This window comes from Spermophilus citellus (assembly GCF_964194105.1).
Source record: "Spermophilus citellus genome assembly, chromosome: 13".
NCBI lineage: Eukaryota > Metazoa > Chordata > Mammalia > Rodentia > Sciuridae > Spermophilus > Spermophilus citellus.
The window spans coordinates 98,078,144-98,090,990 of record NC_138193.1 but is presented as its reverse complement, the minus strand read 5'-3'; the positions used below and the strand labels follow the sequence as shown (position 1 = coordinate 98,090,990).

Genomic DNA, 12,847 nt, shown 5'->3' with positions numbered 1-12,847 from the left:
GGCAGACACAACATCTTTGTTTGTATGTGGTGCTGAGGGTAGAACCCCGGGCGCACACATGCCAGGCGAGCGCACTACCTCTTGAGCCACATCCCCAGCGCCCCCCATCATTCTTATCTTCAACAAAAATATGTATATAAACTGAAACTAATTTTAAAAATTATTTCCTATAACCAGCAGATTCTAAAAGTTAAATTTCTTCTGTATTTATCATTACAATATTATTAGTCTACAATTTATGAAAACATGTATTATTTTAAATATTAGTAATTATTAAACAGAAAGTAAACAAATAGTCATATCTATAGTTATATAGTTATGACTATAGCAAATAGTTATTGCTACAATGGGACTGAGTTCAACATTAATTCTCTTCCAATATTTCATTTGAGTAGGCAAGCTCTGAGAAACCTAGTTTGCATAAATCAGATAAGAAATTCCATTATAGAAATGCCAGCCACTTCTTTGAATATCTGAGTTATATGATAAAAACCATATAATGATCTATAAAAAATTATTTTCAATGATCGATTAGCTGACAGCTTAATTAGGTCTTGCTCCAATTTAGTTAAAGGCGAAGACTTGGAAACCATCCAGTATGTAAAGGATTTGTTACTCAGTCAAAAGTGTCATTCAAGTTCTAAGTTTCTGGAATTATACCAATAAGCTTTTTGAAGACTTATCATGATTATTAATTATATCTTTTTTTTTCATTTAGTGCACCTTGTTTACACTTACATACTCAGGAGGATTAAAAAAGTAAAAATGTTAATTCCGATATATTTTTTTGCTATTATATTGATCATATCTGTTTATCTTATCACATGCTTTAAATATATTTTCACTAATATCTTGGAGCTGCAGACACACATCATTTATAAAAAACATCTATGGTGCACACCTGTAATTCCAGTGGCTCAGGAGGCTGAGGCAGGAGGACTGCGAGTTCAAAGCCAGCCTCAGCAACTTAATGAGGCCCTAAGCAACTCAGTGAGACCCTGTTTCTAAATAAAATACAAAATAGGGCTGGGGATGTTGCTCAATGGTTGTTGAGTGCCCCTGAGTTTAATCCCCAGTGCCAAAAAAAAGAAAGGAAAAAAAAATCTGTTGACATTCTTATTGGAAAAGGACTGTCATTTTTTTTTTTAAAAGAAAGAGTTATTATTTTTTTTTAATTTTAGTATTTATTTTTTAGTTCTCAGTGGACACAACATCTTTGTTTGTATGTGGTGCTGAGGATTGAACCCGGGTGGCACACATGCCAGGCGAGCGCGCTACCGCTTGAGCCACATCCCCAGCCCCCAGGACTGTCCTTTTTGTTATAAGAATCTCATAGGATTCTCTTTCACTTATGATGCTTTTTTTTTCAGTACTGGTGATTGAATCCAGGGCTACTTTACCAGTGAGTTACATTTCCAGTCCTTCTTTTTCCTTTTTCCTTCTTTCTGTTTTTTAGACACAGTCTTGCTAAGTTGCTGAGAATAGCCTTGAACTTGCAATTCTCTTGCCTCGGCCTCTTGAGTCACTGGGATTATAAGAGAGCACCACCATGCCCAGCCATATGATGCATTTTTGAACAATAGAGAATGAAAAGGTTATTACATTTTAAAATATTTGGAATTTTCCTTTCTTTTGGCACCCTACAATCCTTACATTGTAAGCTTTCATCCAAAATAAGAATCAAGCAACTGAATTAACAAACGAATTGGACTAGTAGTAAGGCTGACCAAGAAAAAAAAAATCTCTGGCTCTTAACACCCACACTCAGAAAAGGAATGATGCTGGAAATAAGTTCTTTGAAAGACTGTTACAACTGTTACACAAAAACTGAAAATGAGAGAATTTTATAAATACTAAAAAACACGATTTTCCCCAGCACACTGTCTTTGGAATTTGGAATATTGCACTTTGCTGCCTATTGGTGTAAAGAACTGCAAAGGATCTAAGATTTCATTTCAATCTATTTACCAAGGTTAGTAAGGTAGACCATATAACTATTTTACCAAGTTGAGGGGACAAAAAGAGTATTAAGGAGGGAATGAAAATGTAGTTCTGTGGTATAGCATTTGCCTAGCATGCATGAGACCCTGAGTTTGACCTTCAGCACTAGAAGAAAAAAAGGATTAAGGCGTTGCTGCATTTCCCTATCTTGGGAGGTCTAAGATGTACTCTTTCCAGGTACCAGGGCCTCCATGGCCATGTAATTGGTATATCCCATCCCAGTTGCTATAACTACATTTTTCTCCAATCATGCCCTACTTGCACCCAGACATTTTATTTGGAAGGGTCAGACATGAGAGGGTCAGGGGTAGCTTTACAAAATTTAGGGACCCATTATATCCCCACTTGGCCCATGTATTACAGTTAGAGGGACCTGGAAAACAGCGTGCTCTTTAGATAGTCATTACCCTTATGATATAGAATCATGCCAGTCCATGCTGGCTAATCAAGAATTAAGTTTGGGGGCTGGAGTTGTGGCTCTATGGCAGAGCGTTTGCCTAGCATGTGTTCGATTCTCAACACTGCATATATAAATAAAATAAAGGTCCATTGATAAGTTAAAAAAAATTTTAAAAAATTGTTTGAATTTCCTAGGTCTCTTCTGCCTTGGCCAGTGGTCTAAGTCATACCCTCCCTAGGGAACATCTGAAGAGTATACTAACAGTCTAGTTATACTAGTATACTAATCAGACTGTCCTGGGGTTGCCTTTTGGGGAAACAAAGATATATCATGTCCAGGAATGGTCAGGGTAAATCCAAAATTTCCAAAATGGTTCTATGACTCTTTAAATACCATTTTTAAAAGTTTTTTTAAAAGATGGACACAATATCTTTATTTATTTTAATTTTATGTGGTGCTGAGGATCAAACCCAGTGCCTCGCACATGTGCGAGGCAAGTGCTCTACCACTCAGCTATAACCCTAGCCCCTAACTTATCATTTTGATCATTATCCAGGAACTGACCAAGAAGATGAATCCTTTCTTGGAAAGGCTGCATTCAGTGACCATTTTTTCTTATTAAGTAGTGTGGACTAGGATGCAGTGAGGGAAGTAGAGTCAGAAATCCCTGATTTTTGAGAAGACCTGTACAATAGTCAATAATACCAAATGTTTTCAGATGGAATATGGAATGTTCATCTAACACTTTGACTAGTGGCCCATTGCTGGGTGGCATTAAGTTCCCCTTACTTCTAGATCCCACACTGGTGATATAGACCAGAGGGATGTCACAAATGCAGTAAACTACATTATAGGAGAGGAATGTTGAGCTCAGGGGCTCTACTTATTTTATAGCAAGCAATGACCAAGTTTGCTCTTTACCTTGAAGGGAAACATATCATTTTTTAAGGTTGCTTGCTACAGTGTCATTCTGAGTAGTCATCTAGATAAAGAGTGGTTAGGGCCTTGCATTCTTGGTCTATCTGGTGTTAGGAGTACAAGAGCCTCATAGAGATAAAACTCCCAACAGTTTTCTCAGTGCTCTCACACTCCATGCCAATGACCAAGACAAAACAAAATAAAACAAAACTAACAATAAAGAAAAAGAAGTTAATCAAGTAATTCCAATCAAAGATAATCTATTGAAATAAGAAAAATTGCCCCCTTAACTCAGTCTTCTTTTGGGGTATCTTCTGCCTTGTGTTTTCCAACCAAAAATAAGACATTGTTTCTTTGGGATCTATAGTTTTCTTCTAAAATGAAAAAGTTGTCTTTTATAGTCCTCTTATGACTTAATGTCCTTTTTTTCTTAGATAGTCTCCTGAAAGAAAACATAGCTTGGTAATTATTAATGAATAGTAAATTATCTTACCATATTATTTATTTAAATAATGTTGTGCCTACTATGTGCTAGGCACTGGACACACAAGGATGACTGGATGGCTTTCCTTGCAAGACATGTCTACTATTTTAAAGGAATGTTTATGTAATTTCAATAATTTTTTAAAAGAATTTGAGATTTAGAAGACTATAGAACACAGAACAGTTTGCTATTTACTAAGCTCAAATTTTGCCTTAGTTCTCTATTAGATCTATATTAAAAATGTATAGACAAAGCCAGGTATAATGGTGCCCACCTGTAATCTCAGCTACTTGGGGAGATTGAGACAGGAGGATTGCAAGTTTGAGGCCAGTCTGGGAAACTTAGTGAGATTCTATATCAAAATAAAATTTTCAAACTGTTGGGGTGTTTGGGCTGGGGTTGTAGTTCAGTAGTAGAGTGCTTGCCTCGCCCATGTGAGGCACTGGGTTCGATCCTCAGCACCACATATAAATAAACAAATAAGATATTGTGTCTACAACTAATAATAATAATAATAATAATAATAAAAACTGGTGGGGTATAGTTCAGTGCTTGCCTAACATGTATGGAGCCCTGGGTTCAGTCCTCAGTACTGGGGGGGGGCAGGTATAGACATAGACGAGGAATGCTATGCACATCAACAAGGTGGCTACTTGGCTTCCAGTTAACTTTCTATAAAAGGTTCCTTCAGAGAAGGTGGGCCAGCAGTTACTTATCTGCTTTTTAACCTGCTCCCTCATTCCACCCCTCCTCCATAGCTGATTAATAATGGGATAAATCATATGATCCCGGACTTGTCAAGCCAGGGTCCTAAGAGAAATTAAGGGATAGGATGGGAGGCTAGGCCCTGATACCAGCCATGAAGGAGGTAGTTTGTAACAAGACAGAATAAAGTTGAGTTGGAAGCAGAGACAAGAGTCCTAGGAGTGTTCCCATTCCTGGCATCTGCTTTGCCTGTGACTCAGTGACTATTCTTTCAACAGTGATTCAACAGTCCCAATATCTTTTCTGTAAATTCCTCCTTTCTCCCCTACCTGGTTTGAATTGGGTCACTGTTACTTGTATTCAGAAGACCTGACACACAGGGACTAAAGACAGGCATGGGGAGGCAAACTTACCCAGTTTTTCTGTGGCTTCTACACAGACACTTGGATACATTCCCTCAATATAAGTGGCCACCAGAAGAAACAGATGGGTCTTCACAACAATCACACCTCTGTTGTCCTGGATAAAGAATAAAATAGAAAGCCCTGCAAAGGTCCTAACCCAGTGGAACAACTGACATAACACAGAGGCAATACATCTTGGAATTCGTTGGCTCTGGGCTTGAATTCTAGCACCTCCATTTTCTGCTGCATGACTATGGAGGAATTATTTATCCTTTTAAAGCCTCAGTTGCTTTGCCTCCTCTGTAAAAGGAGCCTATTTTGTTTAGAATGTGAAGTATGCTGAACTCATAATATGAGACATCCAATGGACATGAATTTCATCTCCTGAATTCCTTATAGGTAAGAGAACACCAAGAGGTCCTAATCAAAAAAATTTCAAAATCTGAAATTCTCCAAAGTTTTAAATACTAGAAGTGGAAAATTCCCCATGGACCTCATGTGACAGGTCACAGTACAGTTGCAGGCACACTGAAATTTTGTATACCATTACCTTCAGGCTATGTCTAGAAGGTTTATATAAAACAAATAAATTTCATGATTAGATTTGGGTACCATTCCCAAGGGATCTTATATATCTGCAAATATCCCAAAATATGAAAGATTCTAAAATCTGCAACACTTCTGGTCTTAAGCGTTTATGATAAGAAATAATCAACTAGTATCATTTTGTTTTTTTAAGGAGGAAGAAGTAGAGTATGAAGATGGACTGTCCTGGAAAGAGAGAGTTCAGGTGAGCTTCAGTTGATAAATTCTGGAATGAATGCTTGTCGAACAAGGCTTTCTGATAGCACTTTCTTTCAGATATGCCTTCCTGGCACTAGACTGTTCGAGGCAGTGATGAGGTTAATCTGTTTTATGGAGATGTTCAGTACAGATGTTTAGTACAAAGAAAATCAGAGTCAAATTCTTAAGCTTTTTACATAGCTGTCTTCAAATTTTGAACACTCACATTCTTAGCATAAAGAGAATAGTCATCTGCCCGGACGCATTTGTAATCCTTCTCCTTGAAATACAACCCTTCTCTGCGGGTTTGCAAAGGGTTTTTGGCAAATCCATTCACAAGTGTTCGGACATCACTAGGCATTAGCTGTGAAGGTTAAATAGACCAGGTGTTAGCAAACTATGCCAGTAGCCACTGCCTGTTTGTGGTCTGAAAGTTGGGGATGGTTCTTACATTTTTTAATGGTTGGGGGGAAAAATCAAAAGAACATCACCTTGTGACATGTTAAATTCATATTTCAGTGTTTATAAAGAACATGTTAGCCAGTGCTGGTGGCGCACACCTATAATCCCAAGGGCTCAGGAGGCTGAGGCAGGAGGATGGTGCATTCATAGCCATCCTCAGCAAAAGCGAGGTACTAAACAACTCAGTGAGATCCTGTCTCTAAATGAAATATGGACATGAATTTCATCTCCTGAATGAATAACAGGCCTGGGGATGTGACATGCTCAGTGGTCAAGTGCCCCCCAGTTCAATCTCCAGCAAACCCCCCTCTCCCCTCCCCGCCTCCCTTAAAGGTTTTATTGGAACATAGACACACCCATTCTTTTAGTTTTTCCATTACTCCTGCAAAGTAGAATGACTGACAGCGACTATGTGGCCCATAAACCCCATATAATTATCCTAGCTCTTTATAGGAAAAGTTCATTTAAAAGTCTTATGCCCAAACTTGTTTTTTTTTTTCTTACACTAAATCCTGGCGATGCGACACACACGCTCCGCTCATGTAGTTTGATGAGGGCTGCGCTGTCCACATGCTTCGTTCCCAGGAGACTATCTAACAATAAGTTCTGCAAGTGGCTCATGCTCCCTTAGATCTGAAATGGGAACTACAGATGAAGCCATCTACTCTGGCTACCTCTTAAAAGGCCTGAGAATGCAAAATGTTTCTAAAACATTTCCTACAGCTTTAATATCAGCGTGGGTACTTTGAAAAAAATGAAGAGTGGAAATGGTGGCCCATCATCCAGTGTCCACCCCTCAAGGAGGAAAACAGAACCATAGAAAATCACTGTTCATGCAGAGTGGGTTATGAGGCTGTTTGGAAAATCGCATAGCATCAGAGCTTTCCAGTTATGTTTGCATGAAAATCACCTGGGATTTAAAAACAAACTCAACATGGTGGCACCCCCAAACCCAAAACCCTGAACTCCAAAGCAGCCAGAACGGAAAACTATGGAGCTAAATGAGTTATGAATCCTCAACATTCCCTTCCCGCTGACCAGCACCTGCACCAAGGATAGACACTGATCAACACCCCCGGGAGTAAAAAGGAGTCCCTTAAATCAACATTAAAGTCCCTTAAACCAACATTTCCCGCCCAAGACCCATCATCTTGGACTGTGCTCAGCAGCACAACTCATCCGCCGCGGGGATACAGAGGGCAGACGCCTCTTCCCCACCGCTCCCTTCCAGTAGTTTGGTCACGGGGATGCGGGGTGTCGGAGCCGGACTGGGAGCGGGGTGCGGGCGGCTAATCTCCAGCCCCGATGGCCCCGAGACGCACGCAAGGCACCGAGGACTTGAGGGAGCGGACGCCTGGGTACAGAGACGGCGGGCGTGGCGAGGACGGGCAGGTCAACCGCCGCGGGCGAAGGCGGCGGGATTGGCTGTGACGGCCGCCTGTCACCGTGGAGCACGGACTACGGCCAGTCGGCCAAACCGCGACCGTCGCGCGGCTCCGGGTCTCGCAGTCCTCCGCCCGCCTCGGCGTCCCCAGCGCAGCCTGGTGACGTCCTCCGCGGCGGAGGGGCCGTGCGGAGCTGCGGCGCGGGGACACTGGAAGCGAACGTTCGTGCGTTCCAAAGCGCGCGCTCGGGCTGAGGCCGCAGGCCTGGGCGGGCGGCTTTCGGGCCCTGGGCCCAGCGTGGTGCAGCACAGCCAAGTGGCCGGTGCACGCCGAGGGCGCGGAGCCCAGGTCTGGGGAGGCCGCGCGCGCCCCGCGCCCCAGGTGCCGGAGTGGGCGCCTAGATCTGCCCGTGCGCCCACCGACAGCCTCTGCCGCAAATGCAGGAAATGGGGAGGCTGTGGTCTCTCAGAGTTTGAGGATTCGCAGATTTTGCCCGAAAGCCCCAGCTTCCCTTCTCTAAGGAGCTCGGCCTGCGCGCCGGTAGCCAGAAAGGTGCAGTTCTCCCCACACACGGCTACAAAAGGTAGAGAACGCTGCACACGGGACCCTCGAGGCCAGGCTGTTGCCAGCTGGCTGGTTTGGGGGTACTTGTAGTAGAAGAGGTTGGGCGTTAGTTCAGAGAGTCACACCTGCTGCAAAACGTCTGGCTCTGGAGACGCCGTCAAAAGCCTGCGGGGGCTGGGCGCAGAGCGCACGATGCAGGCCCAGCGGCTCTTGAGGCCGAGGCGGGAGAATTGGAAGTTCGAGGCCAGCCTCAGCAAAGCGACTTAGTGAGAGCTTGTCTAAAACAAAAAAATCACACCTTGTGGGGAAGCCTCTTGTTAGAAAAAACGTGGCTGGCTAGTGTTCAAACCCCATTTCACATCCGCTCAAAGTCAAAAGTATTGGTTGTTAAACAGAAAAGATGATGTCTGTGAATTTTAATTACTAAATGACTTTTAGTTTTTCTAGGGTCTCTGTTACTCGTGACCACAATGAAAAACCTAGGCAGCCATGATCTGGTAACTGCCACACTTCCCAGAGTCAAGAGCTCAAAAGAATGGTTGGAACCACAGCTTGCCTTCACAGAGGTACGTTGAGGTTCTTAGGTGGGTGGATGCAGTAGGCGATGGCTTATGCTACATGGTATTTTTTCTGTTGCTTTCTGTTTCTCTTTAATAGTCTCTTTGCTTTTTCACTTTTTAGCCTCTTAAGGTGGAATTATATAGGTCGTTGACCTGTCTCTCTCTCTTTTTCTTTTTTTTTTTTTTTGGGGGGGGGGTACCAGGGATTGAACTCAGGGTCACTTGACCACTGAGCCACATCCCCAGCCCTATTTTGTATTTTATATAGAGACAGGGTCTCACTGAGTTGTTTAGCGGCCTTGCTGTTGCTGAGGCTGGCCTTGAACTTTCAATCCTCCTGCCTCAGCCTCGGGAGCAGGCTTGGGCTATTGCACCCAGCTACTTTTTTTTTTTTTTTTTAACTCAACAAAGCTGTAAATTCTTGAAGTACTGCTTTACCCAAATTTTGATATGTTTTAATTTCTTTTTTAAAACAGTTTTACTAAGGTATGATTGACACAATAAACTGCATATATTTAAAGTGTACATTTTGGGGTTTGGAGATGTGTGTGTGTGTGTGTGTGTGTGTGTGTGTGTGTGTGTATCTCCCTCTGTCCTTTTGTAATCCACCTCTTCACCCCTTGCAACATTGCTTTGCTTTCTGTCACTATAATTTAATTTACATTTACATTTTAAATATATATATATATATATATATATATATATATATATATATATATATATATATTAGTTGTAGTGAACTCAATACCTTTATTTTCTTTTTATGTGGTGCTGAGGATTGAACACAGTGCCTCACACATGCCAGGCAAGCAGTCTGCCACTGAGCCACAACCCCAGCCCTTGTATTTACATTTTTAATGCAAATGGAATCTTACAGTATGTAGTCTTTTTCTCAGGCTTGTTTCACTCATCATAATTATTTTGTAGTTCACCAATGTTGGATTTCTCTTTTTGCTGAATGTTATCTCATTAGATGGGTATATCCCAATTTGTCCACTGTACTGATGGACATTTGGGTTGTTTCATCTTTGGCTTTTATAAATAAAGCTGTTGTGAGCACTCACATACATGTTGTTTTATAGACACATGCTTTCATTTCTCTTGAGTAGATATCTAGATGAGGAATGACTGGGTCATATGGTAAATGAAATTAACTTTTTATAATGGGTCAAATTGATTTCCAAAATCATTAATTACTTTACATTCCCGGTAATAATATCTGAGAGTTTCAGTTTTTTGTATTCTGATATTTGATTTGATCTGTGAACTATGGGGTTTAGCACTCTGGCTGATTTAAAGGAAGTACCCCTGGGTCTATGTGACCTCTTAGGATTGGTTATCTAATTCTTTCAGCACTGTCCACCCCAACCCCAGTGTTTCTTTAGGTGTTTCCCACATGCTTATAGGGTTAAACTCGTCTGAAGGCTCAGGGGGACCTTCTGTAGCTCTGATCTTTTGCAGATCTCCAGAGCCTTTTTGTGGCTTGTCTTCCCAACGTACCCTACTATCTTCCTGGGCTTCCCCCAGACTCCTAGATCCTTCTCAGTTTAGGGAGACACACGGGTTCTTTGGTTTTTGCTTTTTAGGGGCCTCTATCCTTCATTGGCTGGTGTTCAATATCTTAAAAATGACTGTTTCATTTATTTAATATTTTTTAGTTATTTGGGGTGGGAGGGGTACATTTATTCCTTGTTACTCTTATGTCTGAAAGTGGAAGTTCTTATCCAGCCATTTTTCTCTTCAGATGTTCCATTTTTTTTTAACTCCTTACTTTTGCAAATCTGATTACCCATTTGTTAACTCTTTCAACATTGTTTAATAGGCAACTATGGCTCTGTTAATTATTTTCCAGTTTTTTTCTCACTTTTTTTAGACTGAATTGTTTTTCGTTTTAATTTTTTTTTAGTTGTAGTTGGACACAATACCTTTATTTTATTTGTTTATTTATATGTGGTGCTGAGGATCAAACCCAGCACCTCGCACATGCTAGGTAAGCGCTCAACCACTGAGCCACAACCCCTGCCCCACAAGACTGAATTGTTTTTAATACTGTGTCTTCAAGTTCACTGACTCTTTTTATGTCATCTCCAATGTGCTGTTAAACCCACTCAGATTTGTTTGTCTAAATTTAAGAATTGAATTTTTCCTACTTAGTTTTTTTTTTAATTCTGTTTCTCTGATAAGATTTTCTATTCATTGACTATGGGCATATTTCCTTTCAGTTCTTTTTTAATATTATTGGTTGTAGATGGACACAATACCTTTATTTTATTTATTTATTTTTATGTGATGCTGAGGATCAAACCCAGTGCCTCAAACGTGCTAAGCAGGTTCTCTACCACTGAGCTGCAATCCCAGCCCTCCTTAAGTTCTTAAGCACAGCTATAAAAGCTGTCCTAAAATCCTTGTCTCCTAATTCTAATGTATTGGCCATCTCAGAATTGTTCTCCAGTGATTGCCTCTTTCCTCTTTCTTTGTGTGTTCACAATTCTCAATTTATTTTAGATATTATAAGTGATACATCATAGAGGATCTGGATTCTGTTATAGTCCTCTGAAGAATATTGAACTTTTTTTTTTTAAGTAGGCAGTTAATTTAGCTGAACTTGAACTTCAAACTTTGTCTTTCCTTGGTTAGTAGTGAATAAAGTTACTGTTTAGTCCTTTTTTACCTTTAGGTGGGCTGCATGGAGTTTGCCCTGTGGGTATATAGATCAAGACTCTGCTAGAAGCCAGACAGGGTGGCTCATGCCTATAATCTCAGCAGCTTGGGAGGCCAAGATAGGAAGATCCTGAGTTCAAAGCCAGCCTCAGCAATCGCGAGGTACTAAGCAACTCAGTGAGACCTTGTCTCTAAATAAAATTATATATATATATATATATATATATATATATATATATATATATATATATATATGGCTGGGGATTTGGCTCAGTGGTCGAGTACCCCTGAGTTCAATCCCTGGGACCTCCCTCTGCCCCCCAAAAAAGACTCTGCTAGAGATTTGGCCAGAGTTCATTTGAAGAATTTGTGGCTCTTTTCTTTTAGGTATTTCTCCTCTCACCTCCCAGCTCGTATGGTTGCCTTCAACTAATTCCTGAACCAGTGTATGTGTTTCTTTCTGAGTTTTAGCTACCTCCTTTAGCTCTGATTGATCGCTGTTATCAGGCAAAAGTCCACAAAAACCTGAAAGTTCATCCAGGGCTGTTGTCTATTTCCAAGTGTTCACTACCTTCCATTGGCCCTGCTTTTGGTCACTTTTCAGTGTCTTCAATGTCTTTTTCTTATTTTTGGCTGGAGCTAGAATATTGGTTCAGCCCCCATCATAGTCGAGGACAACAGATTCGACAGGAATAGTAATTCTATTAGGCAAAAAGAAGAAAGAATGAATTTTGAATTAGACACATTTGAATTTTTTTAAATATTTTTTTAGCTATAACAATATCATTATTTTATTTTTATGTGGTGCTGAGGATCGAAATCAGTGCCTCATGCATGGTAGGCAAGTGTTTGAGCCACAACCCCAGCCCAGACACACTTGAATTTAAACTGTGGTTTAGCTCAGGATTTTCTAGGCTTCTAGGAAACTTCTGTGAACCTTAACTTCTATGGGGTTAATTAGAAAAGATAGTTCTTTGATTATGAAATTTTACTCATCTGTTCTGGAAATAAAAAGTAGTGGGACAGAATTATTTCCACCACCAGTTAACCCGAGAATATTTTCTTTCTTTTTGTTTTGGTACTAGGGATTGAACCCAAGGGTGATTTACCATTGATGTATACCCCAATCCTGTTAATTTTTTTGAGAAAGTGTCTCTCTAAGTTGCTTAAGGCCTTGAGCTAAGTTGCTGAGGCTGTCTTCGAACTTGTGATCCTCCTGCCTCAGCCTCCCAAGTCACTGGGATTGCAAGCATGTGTCACCTTGCCTGACTTCTTTCTTTTTAACTTGTGGTGCTGTAGCTTGAACTCAGGGCTTTGTACATGCTGAGAACATGCATGTAGAATATGCACCAGCCCTGAGAATATTTTATATTTATGTGATTATGAGAGGATTTAACTTTTGTATTTTATGGCAAATATTTAATTGTGGAAGATTTGTTATGAAAATGGAAAAGTTAATGTTGTTATGAACAAGTCCCTAAAGATTATGTTGCTTTAAAATCTGAAAATATGCATTGTGT

The 12,847-nt window shown here is 40.6% G+C and overlaps 2 protein-coding genes across 7 annotated transcripts in view; one reads left to right on the top strand and one right to left on the bottom strand.

The window, feature by feature from the left end:
* Positions 1-3,369: 3,369 nt before the first annotated feature.
* Positions 3,370-7,732, bottom strand: PFN4 (profilin family member 4). 4 transcript variants are annotated; one of them, XM_081265306.1, is made up of 5 exons: positions 7,603-7,732; positions 6,662-6,790; positions 5,922-6,059; positions 4,922-5,027; positions 3,370-3,761 (listed from the first exon to the last, which is right to left on the bottom strand). In XM_081265306.1, the coding sequence occupies exons 2-5, from the start codon at positions 6,776-6,778 to the stop codon at positions 3,733-3,735; spliced, it is 390 nt and encodes a 129-aa protein (XP_081121432.1). In that variant the 5' UTR covers positions 6,779-6,790; positions 7,603-7,732; the 3' UTR covers positions 3,370-3,732. The 4 variants fall into 4 exon arrangements, with proteins under 4 accessions (XP_081121432.1, XP_081121431.1, XP_081121430.1 ...); XM_081265305.1 differs by lacking the exon at positions 7,603-7,732 and adding an exon at positions 7,376-7,500; XM_081265304.1 differs by lacking the exon at positions 7,603-7,732 and adding an exon at positions 7,480-7,602 and having other exon boundaries at positions 3,371-3,761.
* FAM228B (family with sequence similarity 228 member B) overlaps positions 7,387-12,847 on the top strand; it is a 26,380-nt gene continuing 20,919 nt past the window's right edge. For all 3 annotated transcript variants that reach the window (XM_081265301.1, XM_081265300.1, XM_081265299.1), the window contains exons 1-2: positions 7,387-8,125; positions 8,554-8,672. In XM_081265301.1, the coding sequence (XP_081121427.1) occupies positions 7,405-8,125; positions 8,554-8,672 (840 nt within the window). In that variant the 5' untranslated portion in view covers positions 7,387-7,404. The remainder of the gene's footprint in view (positions 8,126-8,553; positions 8,673-12,847) is intronic.

Excerpts from the sequence above, each read along its gene's own strand:
- PFN4 (XM_081265306.1), bottom strand. The coding sequence starts at position 6,778 with ATGAGCCACTTGCAGAACTTATTGTTAGATAGTCTCCTGGGAACGAAG. Across the intron at positions 6,060-6,661 it reads TCGCATCGCCAGGATTTAGT|CTAATGCCTAGTGATGTCCG; the intron begins GTAAGAAAAAAA and ends TAACCTTCACAG. Across the intron at positions 3,762-4,921 it reads AGAAGCCACAGAAAAACTGG|GAGACTATCTAAGAAAAAAA; the intron begins GTAAGTTTGCCT and ends GTTTTCTTTCAG.